Source organism: Colossoma macropomum, unplaced genomic scaffold (genome assembly GCF_904425465.1).
Source record: "Colossoma macropomum unplaced genomic scaffold, Colossoma_macropomum, whole genome shotgun sequence".
NCBI lineage: Eukaryota > Metazoa > Chordata > Actinopteri > Characiformes > Serrasalmidae > Colossoma > Colossoma macropomum.
Window position 1 is genome coordinate 11,653,300 of NW_023494808.1, and position 21,920 is coordinate 11,675,219.

Sequence of the window (21,920 nt, forward strand, 5' to 3'; positions counted from 1 at the left end):
ACAAAAAAACAAAAACCAAAACAAAACTGTTTGTGATCTTCTGTAAACAACAACAACAATGCTGAAAATGTATGAGACTTTTTTTGTGGGTTGACTAAGTTTAGTCTAACCCAACTGTGCAAAACCCCTTTTATTTTAAAGTCCCACATCGAGAAAAACAAAATAAAACAAAAACAGCTTCCCCAAGTCAATAAGTAATTAGAGAGAAAGGGGGGAAAAACAGGGCAGACTTTTTCCTAGCATGGCTACGTAATTTCCTTAAATGGCCTGGGATGAACAGTGGTGCAGTTTAATGAGCTCACTCTCGCCCGCTGGCTGAATATGAGAATTGTGGGAAATGTGGTCTCCTTTCACTGTCGGCCGAGTCCATCCCATCCTCGTCGACTGCAGGAGACAAAGAGAGAGAAAGTGACTTCAACGGGCTGACCTCCTCAGCAAGTACATTTCAATAGAAAACAAAAATATGGCAAGAATGGAATGACCACAAAGTTGTGAGAAAGGCCGCCTCCCTTAGCAACTGCTGCTACGTCCGTCAAACTTTCAGTTCAGGCCACCTGGTAGTACCTGTAACTCTTGCACTTACAGACTAAAAGCAGTACAACGGAAAACTCTGAAGCACAAACCATTTTTCATTACAAAAACTGGCTTTGCAGGGTGTTCAGTGCAGACATACATGTTTGAGAAGTGACAAAATATGAAAGCTGGCCAATATGAAGAGAACAAAACCAGGATTCTTGAAACTATGTTTCCATTATTCAAACCGGGGAAATTATTTAGTCACTAAGCTGCAGGTTTTCACGTCAATGTCCTCATGATTTCATTAAGGCCTAAGAAGTTTTTAGGCTTAAGCTCAAACTTCAGAGACTTTACAACTGAAATGGTGGCCAAACTTTTGCACACGCCACAACTTCTATTTTATTTATTTATTTTTTTCAATTTTTTGTGTTTTTAATAGATACATTAAGGAACAGTAAGTGCATTAACAGTTACAGGAAGAAAAGTCCTTTTTAAAAGTTTGCTGGAGAAACTGTGTTTACTTCTTTACTTCAAAAATGAACAAAATATGTTACTTGGCCTGGGGTGCCCGAACTTTTGCATACAACTATACGAACGTTTTTCCTTCTATCGTAAAGTTGTTTTGAAGGTTTAGTCCAACAACGATGATGTTGAGGGTCCTTTGAAAGTTCTATACACTTCGTATTTTATTTAGTAGTTTTTATTGTACAGTGTCCTTAAGGGACCTGAAAGGTGCTTCTAAAGAACTCTATTATTGTTGTAATTGTTATTATTATTACATTTAATATTTCTTTTTTTTATACAAGGCAGACAGAAAGAGGAAACAGAGGGAACAGGCTATACTTGTAGGTGTACATAATAATAAAGAGTGAAATTTGAAAGTTGGTATTTCACAAAGCAGCATACAGTCGTATGATAAAGTTTGTGCACCCTTAGGCAAACTACATTTTGGTTGATTTTTTTTTTTTTTAAGTGAAAATAAGTTAACATGTCCTCTACAGAGAACATATGTCTGCAAATATGCTGAATTTCAAATATGTGGGGGGGAAAAAAATAAAATGTGCCTGTGCAAAAGTTATGGTACATGTATTCGCATTTAATTTTTGTCCAATATAAAAATGAATCAGTTTAATTAATAATAAAATTCTGCAAATAAACAGAACTTGTGCACTAAAATGTGCAGAAAATGCCATATCTAAGTGTGTTCTCTGTAGAGGATGTGTTAACTTGTTTTCATTTAAAATCATAGAAAATCAACAACATATGTAATTTCAACAGGGGTGTTCAAACTTTTGGATACAACTGTAACTTATTAAACAGCTTATTGAGAAATCCAGCTTCATGAAACCCCGACTCTTGGTAACAATCCTGATTCAAACAGGCTGAAAACAGACTGGATTTAAACTCACACTTCTCAGGAGGGGTGATTGTGATGGTTTGGGCTGTGAACTCCTCGTCAAAATACCGGGTGTCTGTCTCAGACGTTACCTGGGGCTTAAACGGGGGAACCAACTAGAGAGAGAGAAAAAGAGACAGCCATTAAGTTCTCTTACCCACGCTGAAGTCCAGAAAGTGAAAAAGTAGTCCATCAGCTGGTGGTTTTTCCTTCAGTAAACTTATACACAAGTGTCCAGAGGTGGTAAGTAACCAAGTACAGGTACTTTGTTACTGTACTTAAGTCATTTTTTTTACGTGTCTGTACGTGAAAATTTCTGTCAATACTTTTTACTTTTACTCACCACATTTTCAAAACAGGCTCGTTACTGTAGTTTTAATGATCTATTTATCTATTTTATCTCTATCTACTTATTTTTGTCATTTTTAATCAGGCAATTGCATTAGGGCACATAATGAAGCGCTAATTGGCTGTGAAGTGGCGGACGAGGAGGAGGAGAAGTGGAGCACAGTGAACCTTTGATTGGCTACTTTAATGGCCTATTGGCCCCAGCAGTGAAATAAACAGAGGAGACAGTGGAATCTGTGGAAAGTGACAGTGTCGAGCCAGCACTTCGTGCGAACTATGCTTCTGAAATAACCTGCATCCATGGCCGTAATCCTGGAGTGGGAAATCAGGAGACTTGGTAGAATTCCTGGTGGGCCGGTGGTGTTTTGGGCCGGTTACTGTGAGCTAATGAATAAACTCGCAGCACAAGAATGTTACATCCAAGTGTATGTCTGTAGTAATTTAGGGGTTAAACCAGTGGCCCCTGTGTCAAGTGATACAGCCCTGGTTTAGACTTTTTAACTTAAACTTAAACTTCAGATTTAGAGCAAGAACTCCTAGTAATCAGATTTCTCAGTGTATGTAAACTCTTACTCTGATTTCTATTGGATTTCTCAGTCTGCGCATGCGTGAGATCAGACGGGCGACGGCAGCAAAACATTTTGGGTGAGGTGCTGAAACCAAACACGAAATGAAGGATTTGAATATTCTTCATCCTCTAGATGACGTATGTTCATATTTTCAGGTAAAGTGACGCAATGTTTAAAAAAAAGGCCGCAGCATTAAGTTTGAGTTTTACGTTATGTTCACGTCTCGTCTTCTTCTGTGAGTTTATTGGCTGGTTGTAAAGCAGAAATCTGATTACCATCTGACTCATGCAGACCTGGAGTTTCCCATTATCTGATTACTCAAGAGCATGTAAACGTGTTCATCAGATTACAGACAAAATCTGATTTTCTGCATGTCGGATTTTTAAGTGCATGTAAACGCACTTATTGTTTAAAGTATGCTGCTGGCTTAAAGTCAACGTGAATTGAAAATCATAACGTATTTTCCTTCCACACTGACACGTATTTCTGAGTGAAACACAGTATCAGTGATGGTCTTTGGGCTAGCTGAGCATTTTCTTTCCATGCTAGGTGGGACGGGTGAGAGGAGGATGTGAAACATGACAGTATTTGTTAATTTTTTTTCCTCCTCACTTGTACACGGTGATGTAATAAATTAGAAGACCTTTTAGAGTTGGGTAAAAGTCATTATTTTTTGATGCAAGATTGCAGGAAAACAGGAATTTTTTTTATTTTTATTTAAATGACATGAATTGTAACCTGGAATATGAACCAACAAGGTAGCAAAGGTTTTCAGGTTTTTTCAGGTGATTTCAGGTTGACTTCAGCAGGCATGTATAACGGAGAGTATACATGTTCCAATTTAAGTCTACAATTACATAGACTTGATGCCTAGAGTCATCTAACAAACTGAACTTGAGCTAAGCAAGTGGTGGGTGTAATGATGAGGCCATGTCAAAGGGGCATGTTAACTGTATTGAAACGGGGGTCAGTGTCGTAACAGGCACTTTGCACGTCAACGGGATTGTAACAGTGGACAGTGGTTCCTTTGTTAGTTATAATGTCTACATCAGTAACACTGTGATCTGAACTGCTTACTATCTTACCTAAAACTGGTCAAAATCATCATAGTAACAAACACCCATTCCACTCCTTCTCCATCATTCACCCTTTCTTTTTCTTCCTTCTCCTCCTTTCCTTTTTGATTTAATGTGGCCTTTTTGCTTTTCATGACTGTTTTCTTTTATGTTTTTCATTGCTTATTTGTTCAATGCTTGAGAGAATGTGCTCTGGACAAGATTTTGGTTGCTGTTGCTACTATTTTGTTATTTTTAGGTAAAAAAAAAAAAAAGCGGTTGATCTGGTACCTTTTTATCATACACGTCCTGCCAGTCCAACGTAGAGAAGAAGCTGTGTCTCATAATCTCCTTCGCATCATCCGGCCCTCCTCCCAATCTACACACACAGGGGTTCAGAAATGCACACTTCTACTTGAGGTTTGACCCAGATTTGCAATTACAAACAACTTTTCTTCAACCTCCCGTGTCAGTAATAACAGCAATAACGTCTCTTCATGTGACGTCATTTCCCGTAATCCCGTAACGAGTCCAAGCTAAATAATTCTATTTCACATACACACACTGGCTCACCTCTTGTTGGGGTCTTTGATGAGGAGGCTGGAAAGCAGAGACTTGGCGTCAGCAGAGAGTGTTCTGGGAAATTTTATTTCCTCCATAAGAATCAGCTCAAACAGCTTCTCATGGTCCTGGAAAAACAAACAAAAACATACACGAATACGGCAGACGAGCGTCTGACTGAACTGCCAGCTAAATACATAAACATACACACAAACATCATCATAAAAGTATGTACAAGTGCCTTTAATTTTGGACCTTACTGGCAATGTTATCACATCACACATGCTCTTTTTTGCTACAGGAAGACTTTCTAGAATTCATTATAACCTGTTTTTTCTTCCTTTTTAGTTAAAAAACACAACACTATATACAGTAATAGTAAATGTAACAGTCATTCTCAAAAAATTTTTTTTGTTTGATTACGCTATAAAATGTACTGTAAATGTATTCAGGTCGTAATCATAAGTCATCATACCTGATTATAAAAGGGCAGTCGTCCACACATCATCTCATACATGACTACACCGAGCCCCCACCAGTCCACCGCTCTGCCGTAATCATTATCCTCCAATACCTGAGCAATAATCAATACAATCACTTACATCAGGACATTGTCCTTCAATACCTAAGCAACAATCAATACAGTCACTTACATTAGTACATTATTCTCCAAAATCTAAACAATAATCAGTATAGCCACTGGCATTAATACATTATGCTCCAATACCTGATTAAAAAATCAACAGTCAATTAAATACTCATTTAGTACATTATCTTCCCATAGTGGATCAATAATCAATACAATTGCTAGTATTAGGACACTGTCCTCCAATAACTGAGCAATATTTAAAGCAATCACTTACATTAGTACATTATCCTCAAATACCTGATTAATAATCAATACAATCACTTACATTGATACGTTATCTTCCAATACCAAACAACGTTCAATACAATCATTTATATGAGGACACTGCCCTCCAATCCTGAGCAGTAATCAATACACTCACTTACATTAGTACATTACCTTCCAATATGTGATCAATAACCAATATAATCACTTACATTAGGTACACTATACTCCAATACCTGCACAATAATCAATACACTTACATTACTACATTATCCTTCAATATGTGACCAATAACCAATATAATCACTTACATTAATACATTATCCTCCAATATGTGATCAATAACCCATATAATCACTTACAGTAGTACATTATACTCCAATACCTGGATCAATAATCAATACAATCACCTAAATTTGTATATTACCCTCTGAGTGTAATGAGTCAGCGGTATTATCCTCAATACCTGAGCAATAATCAATACACTCACATTAGTACATTCTCCTTCAATATGTAATCAATAACCAATATAATCACTTACGTTAGTTTATTACCCTCTGAGTGTAATGAATTAGCGGTATTACTCTTCAATACCTTAGAAATATTCAATATAATCACTTACATTAGTAAAACCTGATCAATAACTAATTCAGTCTTTTAAAATAGTATATTATCTTGTCTCTGTGCTCAATTAGGGACAAACCTAATGTGTGGGTCAGTCAGTTCTCCTCCAGTGCTGCTTTACCCATACAGGGTTCATGATGCACAATGAAGAGAACTAATCCTCCACTCTGCTTAGTAATTCAGGAATAAATCCTTGGTCACCAATAATCAGCGCTGACGTCTGTTTGCATCACCACCCCATTAGATCATCCCGCTTTTACTGCAAAAATACACTTTCGCTCTCACGACGCACTAATGCTATGAATTCTTAATGCTCCTGTATTGACCGGCACGCTGTCCTACATCTACACCTGTGATGTAACCCCTCTGTGAGTCATGCGCGCCACAGTAAACTGTTTTCGGTCTGAGATGACAACTGTGCTTCTGTAATATGTGGAATGAAGTCATCTTATGGTGACATCATCCTCAGAAGCCTTAAATAAAGCAGGCAAATGACAGCATCTATGACAGGGCTGGTGTTTGCAGGTGTTGCCTTGGTTACCTCGGGTGCCAGATACTCGGGGGTTCCACAAAACGTCTTCATGGTGGCGGCGTCGGTGATGCCCTCCTTACACAGGCCGAAATCGGTGATTTTAATGTGGCCGTCTTTGTCCAGCATCAGGTTCTCTAGCTAAACAAACATGTACACAAGTGGGCTTTGTAAGTGTGGCACGAAAACAACATCAACATACTTGATATTTGGACGATACATAATACTTAGTTTTTCTGAAGTTTATGAACAAGTTGGAATGGACAAAAAGTCCCAGCAATGCAGTAAAAAGATTTTTTAATGCAATGTTTGCAAAAGAAAGAACTTAAGAAGAAACAGGAGGAAAAGTCAACAGCTGATTAAAATAAATGAATCAAATGATGTCATTAAGCAACAGAACACGAGAGGGAGTGTTATCGCGATAACACATGACCTCAAGTCTTTTATACAACAGTTCACTCTGCTCTGCTCACTCGCTGCACAGCAGTTCGTTCTCCAGCTCCTTACACTAAACTTACACTAAACTGAGCAGCTTTTTTGTTTTTTTATTGCAGCAGTTTTATGGCTCAGTCCGATTTGGTCAGACTCTGAAGATCAGACTACAGGTTGGCGAATGGTATTGGGTTCATTTCTGGCTAATTCCAGGTTGTTTAGCTGTTCTTCTGTCACAGCTGCCGACTGAAAAGCTGCTCAGTGGTGATGACAGTTTGGGAATTTAGTGTCGTCTCATCTTCAGAGTCTGACCAAATCGGCTGTCGGTCAAATGTGATCTTAAAAGTGTCCATTTTCTGTTTGTGGCAAAGTAAGAAGTGAAAACGTTCAAACGGCTTGAGCGTCTCCTACAGCTGTCAAACTTGTTGCCTAGCAACAGCGTCTCAGCGGAGTGATACAGTGTTTGTGAAAAAATCGTGCTGTTATGGCGAAATAACAGCACGGCTATAACGCCTCTCAACCAATCAGCTTGCGTGGCCGAAACTAACTGTTATATAATTAGTTATAATGCATGCATTTGTTCTGGAACCCATGTGTCAAACACAAAGCCCGCGGGCCAGATCAGGCCCGCCACACAATCCTACCAGCCCACAAAAGTATTTTAATTTTCTATTATTATTAGCCAGTTTAAACGATGTGCTGCACAACAGTCCCCAGCATGCACTGCAACGTAACGTGCTCGGACTCTCCTACCCCAACAGCAGTCTACGGGACAGCGGTTACACCTCCGTCAGCAGCTCGGAAATTGAGCCAAAGTATTAATGAACGTGCAGCAAAGAAAGGATCCCAGGTGTCTAGTTCAAGCAAACAGGTAGGTTTAAAAGACCGAACTCCTGGGAATATTTAAATTTAGAATATGTCCATGTAACTATTTCAAGGTCTACCACTGTATTTTACTGTTGATATTTTCTGCATATTTAAAATAAACAGTGACCAGTTTGGTTGGAGCACAACATTAATTAAAAATTAAATAAAATTTTTACTGGTTGAGTTTGACACCCCTGTTCTAGAGTGAAGCAGTTTTCTAGAATAAGTCAGTTTTCTAGATTGAAACAGTGTTCTGAAGTACTAATGTAACGCTCAGGAAAAAGTTTTATGACATCATTTATCACGATAGCGATAATGTATCATCATGCTGCCCACTTATATCACATATTTCAGTTAGTTAGTTACAGTTAGTTATATATTTAGGCAGCCCACAGCACAGCGTTTGCATCTGAGTTGTGAATGAATAGGAAACAGACCCAAGGGCACCGAACTTTATTGTTCAATATTTCTGTACTGTACAATTCATCCTCCGCATGCATAATTATGTCTGCACCACTAAATCAGGCCCACACCACTAATTTAAAGGCATACTTTTGATGTTCATTATGTTTATGGTTATTTCTCTGTGTAAACTACTACTGTTAAACTGTTTACAAACAATGTGAACAGAGTAACCACAGCATGATTAATCTGGTTACTATTGGTCCCACCATCTAGAGCTCTGTCTATGAATTTAAATGGGTCAATACAATACATACTTTTTTATTTGTCAGCCTTAATGGCAAATGCAGGGGCAGGGACACCTCTTTCCTGTTCTGAATGCCCCTTTCAACATACCTGCAGGACTGTTAAGACACACACTTTGAGATATTAACACCTTAAGGCTGCACAGTTTGGTGGTTTCCTGCTCCAACACTTTGTGGCTCAACTCAGCAGCTAACTGACAGGTGTAGTGGGCGTGTTAGATCTGGGAAATCACCAAACTCTACTGGACTCTGACCTTCAGTTCCCCAGCCCTTCTTTAAATGAACACTCCAGCGTTTTTCAACCTAATCTCTTTTGCATGTGTAACGTATAGTCAGTTGATATTAACAACAATTTCACTGCACTTCCCTGTACTTAGACAAGAACAGAAAACCCCTAGACTCAAACCGCACTTATACTAGAAGCCAAAGGGCAGTTGCTGAACTTCATCAGTAAACATTTATTAGACGCGTACATTTTTGGAAGAACAGAAGTATTTTTAAATGAAGCTACATAGCTTTGGATGGTCCACTGTAGATGCTTTGTAGATGCCCAGTCTACTTTTAACTACCATTTAACTAAATATCTATTAAATGCAACAGAGCTTGAAGTTGCGTGTGGAAGATTCTGTTAAATTTGTCCCTAACCCTAAACGTAGCCCTGACCCTAACCTCAAGGCAAAACCTACACCTACTCCTAAACTTAATCCTAACCATAATGTTGTTGATCATCAACTGGGTATCACCAGAAAGTTTGGTAATAATATAAGCATCTGTAGATCTATAGGCATCTATAGGGGACCATCAAAATAAAGTGTGACCTTTCAATCTTTAGGCTACGTTCACATTACCAGGCTGAAGTGGCACAAATCCAATTTTTTGCCCTAATGTGACTCAGATCTGATGTTTTCAGGGCTGTGCGGACACGCAAATCTGATCTTTACAAATCCGACTTGAGCCACTTTCATATGTGGTCCCAGGTCAGATTCGTATCCGATTTGTGTCCATGCGACCTTAATGTGTCGCTCAGATTGGAATTCATGTGCTTTCTTTTCCACTGCGCCTGCGCCATCATTCAGCGTTACCATGGCAGCAGCGCCAAACAGACATTAAAGCCTGTAAATGGTGGAAAAGCAACACCTCACCTTTTTGTCCTTCGTCTCGCACTAATAATGAAGCTGAGAGCTGATCAGAGTTAATTATCTTCTCAGCGAAGCTCGTTCTGCTCGTTAGTTTGTGCTGATGATGCACGTGATTCATTCACGTGACGTTACTGAGTAGCATGTGCGCATGAGGGTCATTTCAGGACGCCGGTTTGTTCACACTACTGACAGATTTGAATCACTTACCTAAACGAGTGTGAACCATCATGTCAGAGAGATCGGATGTGGGCAAAAAAATTGGATTTGAGCAATGAGGCTTCAGAGATGGGTGTAGTTTACCAGAGGGAAATATTTGTGGTAATTCATCACCGGTGTAGTGGCATCGGCTTTTTAGTTTTAGTGTACTAACTTTAGTGTACTAACTTTAGTGTACACACTTTCTAAACCCCATATCCTTCTGGGTCGCGGAGGGAGCACCCTGGACAGGTCGCCAGTCCATCGCAAACCAGACACACAGACTATCACACACACACATTCACACCTAGGGGAAATTTTGTGTGTCCAATTTGCCTGTATGTCTCTGGACTGTGGGGGGAAACCAGAGCGCCTATCTATGGCGCTTGAAGAATTAAAGAATGTGACAGTAAGCAGAACTGCTTAATTACTTATTTATTACGTAATTTATTTATTTAACTGTGTTGCTCCAGTGTTTGGAAAAACTAGATAAATAACTTTGGTAAGAACACATACTATACAGGTACATACAATATGCAAAGGTTTGGGCACCCCTAGTCAAATTCCATGCTTTGTTGATTTTCTAAGTGAAAATAACTGAACACATCCTCTACTGACTTCTGCATATTGTACTACACAATTACTGCTTATTTGCTAAGTGTGCAAAGTTATGGCACACTTTAGATTTTATGCTTATTCCTTTCAATATTTTAAACTCTATTGTTCTCTGCTATATTCAGACAACTGCCATATTTAAATGTATCTGTAGTGAGGACTTGTTAACCTATTTTCACATAGAATATCAAACAAACAAAACATGTCATTTGACCAGGGGTGTTCAAACTTTTGCAACATACTGTATTTCAAATATTTCTTAATAGAACTCAGCAGCTGCCCCACTGGCTTCTGTTTTAAAAAAGGTTTTCTGTTATTTTCTTACTTCAGTAAAACCCGACAAAGTTACTCTTCTTCAGGAAACGGACAGTACGATGTTCAGTGCTCAAAAGTAACTCTGGGACACTCTCTGAATACGATTTACATCTTGATTGTTACTTTCCAAAAGTTATAACAACCAATAATGACAACCATAGTTACTAACAAGAGTGCATGAATTTGCATAACTGATGCTCAGCCAAGCTTGTTGGATGTTCTCTTATGGATGGCTTTTTTTAATCATGTTTTAGGACACAAGCTTCACAGTGCTGACATTTTTAATGACCGGTCAGGTGGGATTCAAACCCTGCACATTCAGTTTGGAAGGGTAATGTTTTTTATGGTAAACCACAAGTGGCCTATAACGAGACTGGTGGGAACATAGTGTTATAAGCCCAACAAGCGCTTCCCTGTGCTGGAATCCTCATGTGGCAGGTTTTGAACACGTCCCGTCTCTTTCCACCACTTAAACACATTTTTCTTTTCATTACATTTTGGAATTTTCAGTGTTTCTGTACATTTTCTCACAGATATTGTATTACCAAGAGACAATATTTCATTTTTGTCAGATTATTTCATCTGTACATCTAAGTTTTCTTAGATTCTCTCACTTTCAGAATGTTAATGAAATTCAGCTGAGAGTCAGCCATGTTGGAGATCTCTGGTTTGAACGTATGTGCATGTGGATTACCCAGTTTATTTTATTTTTGAAGTGGAGAGTTAAGTGAAAGTTGTCTAGCTTGCTATTGCTCAGCTGGGCTCAAAGTATTGATTGATAAGTCATAATATAGCTGACATTATGTACTTTTAAATATGGTAAAACAGAATTTCCACAATACATTAACAAATCAAATAATCTTAAAAACAAATGAGGATAGAGGTTTACTTTTGAGCTACTTTTGGGCACTGCAGATGCAGCAGATAGAGATTAGGGTGTATTCCTTTAAGGTTACAGTCAGAAACGAGTGAACAACACAACGTTTCCAGTAGTTTTCTTTAAAGATGTCTTTTTTCTTTGCTCAAATGTTGAGGTGTTCCTAAAACCCGCTTTTTCACGTTTCAGAATAAGAAAAGTGTGTTTTTGTTTACCTTCAGGTCACGGTAAACAATCTTAGCAGAGTGCAAGTAGTCCAGTGCAGAGACGATCTCGGCGCCATAGAAACGAGTCCGGTCTTCCGAAAACACACGCTCTCTTGACAAATGAAAAAACAGCTGTGGGGAAAAAAAATAAATAAACAAATGAAAAATAAACAAACATATTTGAAAGTCCGTTTTCACTCCTCTCTAAACATTTTGGAGAAGTCTGATTTTCACAAAAGTAGAATGTAACAGCAGCAGGCCTTACTTCACCCCCATTGACATACTCCATCACAAAACATAAACGATCCTTCGTTTGAAAGGAGTACTTCAGAGACTGTGGAAAAAGGACAGAGAGAAAAAGAGGGGATTTCAGGCGATGGAGGCATGCCCTTCACATTTTTCACATATCTCTCACTGTGGATTTGGGCTTTTTGTGGGTGTTTGGAGTGGCGGGGGGTTTTACAAAGGTACTCACAGTTAAAAACGGATGCCTAGTGTTTTTCAATACCCTACTTTCAGTCAGAGTGTGGGCCACTTCATCCTGAAGATAAAGAAAGAAAGAAAGAAAGAAAGAAAGAAAGAGAGAAACAAAAAAAAGGGACACTTTGAATTAAATTGTGAGGAGATGGAAGGGCAAGAAAAAATTTGCATATATATATATATATATATATATATATATATATATATATGTGTGTGTGTGTGTGTGTGTACACCGATCAGGCATATCATTATGACCACCTCCTTGTTTCTGTGCTCATTGTCCATTTTATCAGCTCCACTTACTATATAGGTGCACTTTGTAGTTCTACAGTTACAGACTGTAGTCCATCTGTTTCTCTGCATACTTAGTTAGCCCACTTTTACACTGTTCTTCAGTGGTCAGGACCCCCATGGACCCTCACAGAGCAGGTACTATTTGGGTAGTGGATCATTCTCAGCATAGTGGATCATTCTCAGCATTAGTGTGTGTTGTGCTGGTCTGAGTGGATCAGACACAGCAGTGCTGGTGGAGTTTTTAAACACCTTGGTGTCACTGCTGGACTGAGAATAGTCCACCAACCAAAAATATCCAGCCAACATCGTCCTGTGGGCAGCGAGGATGACAAACACAAACTGTGCAGCAGTAGATGAGCTCTCGTCTCTGACTTCAAATCTTCAAGGTGGACTGACAAGGTAGGAGTGTCTAATAGAGTGGACAGTGGGTGGACACAGTGTTTAAAAACTCCAGCAGCACCACTGTGTCTGATTCACTCGTACTAGCACAACACACCGATACACAGATCAGGTCATAGTGTTATGCATGATCGGTGTGTATACACACACACACACACACACACACACACACACACTTATATAAAATTCTATATTATTCAAATCAGGGTGTGTTCAGTAGCTCAAATGGCCAATACATCTGCATGTATTTTACTCTGCTGTTACTATGAAACATGAGGGCCCTAACATGCACATGCCACAGATGTGACTGAGAAGTCTGAAGGCATGTGGCTACACCAAGCAGAATAGCTGAACCTAGAAAAGATCTTTCTCTAACTCTGACAAGAGTTCACGTACTGATTTAACCCAAACTGGCAACATGACATCCCTTCGCTTTTAAATGAGGCTGTTTGCACAAAAAAATCATGTTTATGAACATGCTCCTCTGTCTGCTTTCTTTGTGCTACTGAATTTGTTGTAGTCCCTGTTGGACAGATGACTGACAAGATAATTACAGCAATGGTCAGACTAAAATGATTCTCAGCGGCACTCAAAATGTAAACAGCATCTAAAAGAGTTAATTGAGTGGCCTTTTTTCCATGTCAGCTAGCTGGCCTGCGGGAGCTTCTTCCCGCAGGCCATTCAGGCCTTCAACCAGGACAACAACTGGGACTATTTATACAAACACACACATAACTGGACTACTGCACCCAAACACCCTACATACACAATACACATTGCTATATTTATAATATTCGACCCTTTTCAATTCTACTACCTCCTGCTCATTTACACACAACCGCACTTTACATTGCACATATCACTGTATTTTATCATATCCATATGTTTTTATATTTTATATTCTTTTTCCCCTTTTTTAATATTCTTATATTTTTGTATTGCAGTCATGTAACGGACAGTCATTTAAACATGTCACTGCACATTATACTGTGTATGACTGTGTGTGACCATTAAAGCGTTACTTGATTTGAATTCTTTCAACTGAATATCATCTTCCTCTCCAGCCTAACTGAACACAGCACGTTTAGCCACACTGCTGCGTCAACTTTTTAGGCAAGTTTAGTAATATGTACACTGTGCAAGTGCAAACTTCTGCACATGCTAGTTCAAGCTGAAATGAAATGGAAACCAAACAAACAAACAAACAAAAACATTAGGCTGAAGGCTTACTTTTTAAGGAGACGTCACTGATGTCAAGAAACTAACAAAAAAATCTGTAGCATCTGAAAACGTTTTATTATCCCAAAAAAATCAAGGGAAATAAGTATGTTTAGTGTTGGATGAGTAGCGGCGATTGCCTTTTCAGATGCGCTAATGAGCTAACAGAGCTAACCCGATGCTGATGAGGACTCACTGGCTGTGTTTACATGCAAAGATTCTTGCCAATCCGACTGAATACATTCCGATTCTAGATCAAGACTGCGGTGTTTATATGCTCACTCCATTAAACAATCTGATGAAAATCACTGTGTACATGCACACTACAAGTAAGCCGATCCAAAATTACATGCATGCGTAGAGAACCACTTAGTGTAGACGTTACCATGACAACGAGCATCACGTGAGTCCAGTCAGAGTGAGATGAGCAGCAGTGAGCAGTGCTTTTGTTGTTAATTACTTTAAAATGATGTCAGACTCAGGAAAACGTCCTTCACATGTCCTTATTAAAGAAGGCCGAGAGGGAGACGTCGTGTTCTGAGACACATAAGCTGGACGTCCGTCCCACCGCCGTCTTTTAAAGATCAGAGCATAAACTTCGTCTCCTCTGCCATGTTGAACAGTATAAACTTTCACTATGAGGCGACGAACATGATCAGAACGGACTTAAACTTTCCGACTGGGAATGTAATCAGATACAGGTGTTTACATGGATATTATTCTTCTATTTAACGGATTATTTACAGGATTACTCACCTCGTTCAATCTGATAGGAATTGTATAGTCTCAATCAGACTAGTCTTGTCCAATTGAGGTGTTTACATCGACGTATTGTATTCTGATTGAGCTATTAGTCAGATTATTAACAGATTATTAGGCTGCATGTAAACATGGCTACTCAATGGATGATGTGCCAACATGTTAGTTTGTTACAGGAATATTTCCATTGTTTCTGGACCTAGCTAACATCAGCTAGAGCAGTTAGCCTAGTTAGCGATAAACACCCCGTCATCTCTGCTTTCTCGATCGTGTCCTGAACAACGCAACCTTGGAAACATGTTCATGTTCAGACACTCAGCTTTTAGCAGTAAAGTATAAAATAATACACTTACTGACTTGCAAAAACAAGCAAACTGTCACATTTTACAGTCCTGGTAAAACATTAAATGTGCATTTCATTGGGTTGCTGGCTGTATATTTTCTCAGTCTCCCAAAATGAAATGTCTCAATTAAGAGAACAGAAATTTCTGTAATTGAACACTTGCATCTCACAGTTTACCAAGTACCTGAGTACCCGCACACATCCCTAATACAAACTGCTTTAACTTCGTGTGAAATTTTGGAATTATATGTAATACTTTTGGTCTTTTTGGTGAAATTACTGATGTATTAACCTGAAAGAAATTTATAAACAAAGTCACACTACATACGCTGCATCACTGGGTAGCACTGCAGAATCAATAAGAGAGAAAAAATCTGCTAAAAGTGTGATGTTCTTAAAAAAAGACAGGAACTCTACTTTTATACCAGTAAGAGTGTTTGGGCTAGACTACTAACGCTGAAGTCACTTTAAGAGTACATCTTAAAAAAGTATGCATAAAGAGCTGCTGCCTTGAGATCAGCACCTTAAGAAGGGTCTCCCGTCAAAATCATAATTTCAATACTTCTATAAATGCACATAAATACAATTTAAATTATAATTTGTGTAAAATAATTACTCCCATGAAAACATAGTACCAGATGGTTATTTAGAGAGCCTTGATCGGTTTAACATTGGTCTCTAGATTTCTCTCATTTCTGGGGGTCCTGTCTTTGACCTCACCTTGGCGATGATGACCTCCTTCTTTAGAATCTTCATTGCATAATAAGTTCCACTGGCCTTCTCCTTGACCAGAATCACCTTCCCGAATGTGCCTTTACCCAGGAGCTTCAGATAGTCAAAGTCATTCATTGTCTGAGGAAGAAACATTAAGAAAGGTCTAGAATTCTTAACCACAAGTGAACCAGGCAGTGAATGTGCTAAAGGGCCCATTTTCTACAAGTACATTCTACAGGTCCGCTTTTGGTGTTTGTGTGGGTTTATATATTAAACAGCCATAATTAATTTAAGACCGGAAACTGTTCTGAAACTTTAAAAGCAAGGTTTAAAATATTGAAGTGAGGAAATTTTCATTACATTAGTGTTTAAAGAACAGCAACAATGAGCGCTGGTCCTCTGGGGAGACTGTGGGTGTTTGGCTACCTTTCGTTTATGGTGGCTGATAGACGTGTCCATCTCCTCTTCATTGACAATCTCGATCTGGGAAGTCGGGCTACACAGGATTCCTTCCTCTTCCTGTTTGGCTAGCTTGTCCGCCACCATCTGGATCGCCTCCACCCATTCGTCCCTGTCGCCATGGCAACAGACGCACAGTCAAGACCTCCAAATCAAACGCTCCCAATGTAGACGATACATAACACCCGGCATGTGTGAAGTGCTTCTAAAAGGACTGTGAAGCATCAGTCTTCGTTCTACACGGAATCGCCCAAGATCAGAATTTGCAGATTTTTCCTTGAAACACAAAAGTGTCAACTGGCCAGTTTATTGTTTTTATTTTGCAATTTTATGGTGAAAATAAGCTGAGTCAGGTAAGTGTGTTGTGCTGCTTCAACACTGCTGCCACTCAAATACCAAAATATTGTACAAATTTTATACATGACTCATGATAAATAGCCAGTTGCCTCTTACTTTCGAATGTAGCACTTTTTTGATTCATGTTACTTAAACAGGAAACCGATTTAAAACTGAAAACTTTTAAATGTCTATTTGGTCCATTAAAGTTCTTGTTATAATGTTGTTTATATGGTAAATCAGCCATCAGCCAACTGAGGGGCCTCAGGGGAGCATCTTTACCTTTACAGATACAAATATGGACTGTCCATTTTTGCCTTTTCACTGTTACATAACTGACAAGTTAATCAGAGCAAAGAAAATGTGGACACCCTTCTAAATTATTGAGTTCAGGTGCTTCAGTCACACCTATTGCTAACAGGTCACTATTCAGAGTTCCAAACTGCCTCTGGAAGCAACATCAACACAAAAACTGTGCGTCAGGAGCTTCTCAGTGATCAGTCGTCATGTGCTCACCTTTCCTCGGGTGTGTCCACATGGAAGGTGCGCTCGATCACAGTGGTCCACTGCAAACATCTGATGATGAAGGTGTTGGGCTTCGGCCTCTCGGTCTTCATCAACTGACACTCTGAGAGAGAGAGAGAGAGAGAGAGAGAGAGAGAGAGAGAAATGCAGAAAGGGAGGGGGGCATATTAAGATAAAGATAGTATTTGGAGTATCTGATGTTTACTGTGACTGAAATGTGAAGCATTTGTTGTTTGGACCGTCATTGTCCTGGACTGTAACGTGAAGTACTTATTTTCTGGACTGAAGCTGCCATCAGCCTGAACAGTAATATGGAGGGTTTGTTGCTTTAATCCTGTCACTATCCCGGACTGTACGCGTGACTCACGACTCGGTCAGAAAGCGAAGCAGTGTTTGAGTCAGCCTGCTCTGAGCCACATGGATCTGAACCAACAGAAAATTGATTGGACCTTATTATCACTGTGTTCCACTTGGCCCTCTAGAACACTGTACAAAGAACAAACACATAACCGGAGTCATCCATGATTACAGAACATTTTAAAAGAGTACTTCAGCTGTCTTCCCTGTACTTCCCTGACTCAAAACATACTCAAAATAGAAATTCCCCTTTTATGAGAGACAAATCTCTGGAGACCTGTATAAAGACATGACGCCGATCCAATACCAGTTATCTGCATTGGGCTGATATCAGCAGAAAATGCTGGATGGAATATCAGAGTGAAAAAATAACGAATGTGATTAAATCCTATAACAGATCTATCCTGAAACAGTCTCTCACTGTGTGATGTGATACTGTTAGCTGTGTAGTTCTTCCTGTGGGGTCAGTAGAATGACTGAGCATCACAGAATACTTTTCATCTTAAGAGGAAACATTTTACACCATTTTAAAGCAGGGAAGGCAGATTAATTGTTTTTACATCAAAATCACATTTTGAAAGAATGTAATTTTCAGATACTTAGTATAGCCAACATTACGCACAATGGTGTCTCAACAAATTTAAAGGGGAACTCCATCGATTATTCAAAATTTCAGCACCATTTAACCGTTAAGACCTAAACAAAATCATTCAGAGTGGTATGATGTGAAATGCTCGGTTCTGAGTTACTTGCCGAGTCAGAACTGTTGACATTGTGATGGGAACCAGATGGGTTTAGCATTTAATGTCTCTAAAAGTGACTTCATTACATGAAATGGTTATGAATACATTGTGTTTTGTCATTTTTAAAACTCCATTCATGATGGAGAGGAAAATGAAGGGTGTTGTGAGGCAAAATAGTTACAAAAGAAAGCTTATTCTTTTTAGATTAACCACAATCTTGGACAATGGATCAACAGAAGACATGTGTAGGTTCAATGGTGGTTTTGAATAGTAAATAAAATGGCTATATTTATGTTGTAGATACTATGACCCCTGGTTCCTATCACCACCACTGTAAAGAAATCTGAGTCTGGAAGTTTCTCTACAGTGAACCGTTTCACATCAAACCACTCTGAATGACTTTGTGCACATCCCAAAAATTGAATTATGCAGAAATGTAGAAAAATCTGTGTCGCTTCCCGTTAGCCATGAACATTAACCTAATAACACAGTTTGTGAACTGCCTGCAGACGAGTTAGACCAATCAGAAGCAACCAAACACCCATGTACTGTGTACATGACAACACAACCACAGCTAACTGGTAGTTCAGTGTTCAAGCCTCAGGCGAGGAAAAGTGGATGTGCTGGACTTCTTGGCCAAAATAAAGGCCTGTGGTCACTTGTAAAAGAACATCTTCAGTGAAGCTTGGCATTACATTTTCCCTTTATAGTGAGTTGTTTTAATCTTTTCAGGGAAATATATTAAATGGAAAGTTAAGAAAGTTTGTAATGGTAAATTGTAAATTAGATATTTTCCATAAACTGTTCAGCCTTATTTAAAAGCAGACAGTTCTGCTTCTAAAATCTAATGTGTTTTCAAAGCCACTGTAAAATACTCAATATGCTCTGTATTACTTTTTTTCTGTATTAATAAATTTGTTATAAAATTTTTTTAAACTATAATATGACAAGCTATACAGGCAAAACTGCTCATTTCCATTGTGTTAGGCTTTGAATGATTCACTGTAAAACCATAACACAAAAAGCTGGGAATAGGTTACTCGACTGTTTGACACGCTTGTCTATGTTTTTGGTTAGATCTACTTGAGGAAGTACTTGACCGAGTGCGGCAAATCAAACGTGTAGCACCAGTATCTTGATGGTATCACCAAACAGGAAATCACACTGAGAAGCTAACAGAAATTCTGAGGAAATCTGATGAGCAAAAACTACTTATAAAAGATGAGTGTTTCTGCATTTAACTCTGCTGTATTGTAATATTTTCAGTGTTATAATGACAAAAAAAAATTAAATAAGGCTGCAGCATACAATGATAAGCAACTGAAACGTCTTGCTTCAGCAGTCCATGGTTGCTTGGCAACAATAGCATACTGTAAATAAACTTCGGCTGTTTCGGCTACATTAGACATTATTGTGAGGCAGGAAGGCACCCAGTCACGCCTGAATCGAATGTTTGCATAAAAGTCTGCCTGCTAAGGTTCCTCCAATCAGCCGTTTTCTGAAGGCAGTGTAGATGTATCCTTCACTGCCTACATATCCCATAATCCTGTGTGTCGGCATCGATAAGGTTAGGAGAAAAATGCTAGTTCGTACTAATCTTACCTAAACAGCTAGTCTGTTCTTTTAGTGCTTTATTTTATTTTGTCATTTTAGAACAGTGTCTGGGATGTACTGGAATACAAGTATTGGGAATATATTAAGAATACAGATACTAATACTAAGAATACTTTTAGAACATATACTCACTTAAAAAAAAATACACATTATATATATATATATATATATATATATATATATATATATATATACACACACACACACACACACACATATATATATGTAAAACCAGAGGATACCAGAGGACACCTGCATCTGAGTTAGGTAAATAAAATGAGCTTGTTTTTTATACTCAACTTCCCCACTAGCCAGGACTCTTTTTTCGGTACGCACTTACGGACGGCTGTGGCATCGCTGGGGCTCAAACTCACAACCTTCCGTTGGGGTGACAGCTTAGTCCACTGCACCACTCAGGAACACATGAAACATGTCAGATTTTGTGTCTACAAATGTTTAATACACTGGAGAAAATATTTGCTGTTTTAGCTTTAAAGCATGATATCATCTCATGTGGTGTAACTGTCTAATGATTCATCCCAACATCAGGAGACTGTGAGTTTGAATCCCAGCAATACCACGGCTGTCCATATCTGCAAGCCCAAGAGGAAGATATGCCAGATGGGACTGTGTGACATAAGGAGCGCCATCTAGTGGGTGCTGGGAGAACTTGTGACTCAACTAAGACGTTTGAGTTGTGTGAACTCTGGTGTCCTCAAGTTAAGTTACTGGGATGTGGCAAATTGTTTGTTTAGTTCATGAGACGGCAGTGGTGTTATGGGAGCAGCACTGAACCAAAGTAGGTGATGAACGCCAAAATAACGTCGAGCATTTTAATAAGTGAATTATTCATAAAACATATGAAGAAAAGAATTACACAAAAAATACCACTAGAAACAGCAAGGAACCGTGTGAATTAAATAAAAATGACAACAGTAGAGTTTTCCCTATGTGCCTTATCAATATGTATTTTAATTGTGTTCTGCATATATGACTCTTTTATGTTATGTAGCTGAATACACAACTGAACACATTTAGGATAGTTCATCCAGTACTCCTAATAAAACGTAACTTAAGCTAAGGTATGCTAACGCTTAAATAACCCAGAAATACTGGTGTTTTTTGAGCTTTAGAGCTTATTTTTTTGAGATGAATGTAAAACATTACATTTGGCCATAAAAAGTAAATTCTGCTAACCTTCTTGAAGGATATTTTTTCTGGGTAAAAGATGCTAACAGTATCTCGGCAACGTTGTGACATATCGCTGCCTTTGAAACGCGTCTCGGCTGCAGGTACCTTTATTTGTTAAATAAATTACTCATTGAAAATGAGTTTATGTTATTATATTTATATCCTCGCTGTTTGTGTCAATTACAGTTATTTTACTATGAGTAAGAGTGTTTTAAGAACACCCATTACCTATCATAAAATCACAGTAAATCCGTGCCTCTCATAGCTTACTGGTTTATTTGAATGCTTATTCATTTTATAGAAAGAATTCTCCGTATCAGAAAAGAAAAACTGGTACCATGTAATCTCTGAATATAAGCCAGTGGGCTGACGCTTCACACACGCCAACGACACAAAGATAAATCACCTAACTACTAAACTGTGCTAGTCCAGCGCAATGAAACAATGTTAAACCTTCTAGGCTTTCACTTCTTAAAGTTCATATAAACATAAATTCAATCTAAATCAATCTAATTTATTTACAAACGTTGTGTATTCAAATATCAGAAATGGTTAATATTGTCCATTATTACTCCATAATGCTATATAAATCAGCTCTTTTGTGTGACACCAATACCAAACGTAAATACAGTGGTGTGAAAAAGTGTTTGCCCCCTTCCTGATTTCTTATTCTTTTTCATGTTT

The 21,920-nt window shown here is 38.6% G+C and overlaps 1 protein-coding gene across 1 annotated transcript in view; it reads right to left on the minus strand.

Moving 5' to 3' along the window:
- Window positions 1-230: 230 nt before the first annotated feature.
- Window positions 231-21,920, minus strand: part of akt3b (v-akt murine thymoma viral oncogene homolog 3b) — a 36,625-nt gene continuing 14,935 nt past the window's right edge. The window contains exons 4-15 of the mRNA XM_036557690.1: window positions 17,323-17,434; window positions 16,438-16,582; window positions 16,018-16,149; window positions 12,280-12,345; window positions 12,070-12,138; window positions 11,814-11,936; window positions 6,464-6,592; window positions 4,921-5,019; window positions 4,458-4,573; window positions 4,176-4,263; window positions 1,926-2,028; window positions 231-384 (exon numbers count right to left, since the gene is read on the minus strand). Coding sequence (XP_036413583.1) covers window positions 299-384; window positions 1,926-2,028; window positions 4,176-4,263; window positions 4,458-4,573; window positions 4,921-5,019; window positions 6,464-6,592; window positions 11,814-11,936; window positions 12,070-12,138; window positions 12,280-12,345; window positions 16,018-16,149; window positions 16,438-16,582; window positions 17,323-17,434 — 1,268 coding nt within the window. The 3' untranslated portion in view covers window positions 231-298. The remainder of the gene's footprint in view (window positions 385-1,925; window positions 2,029-4,175; window positions 4,264-4,457; window positions 4,574-4,920; window positions 5,020-6,463; window positions 6,593-11,813; window positions 11,937-12,069; window positions 12,139-12,279; window positions 12,346-16,017; window positions 16,150-16,437; window positions 16,583-17,322; window positions 17,435-21,920) is intronic.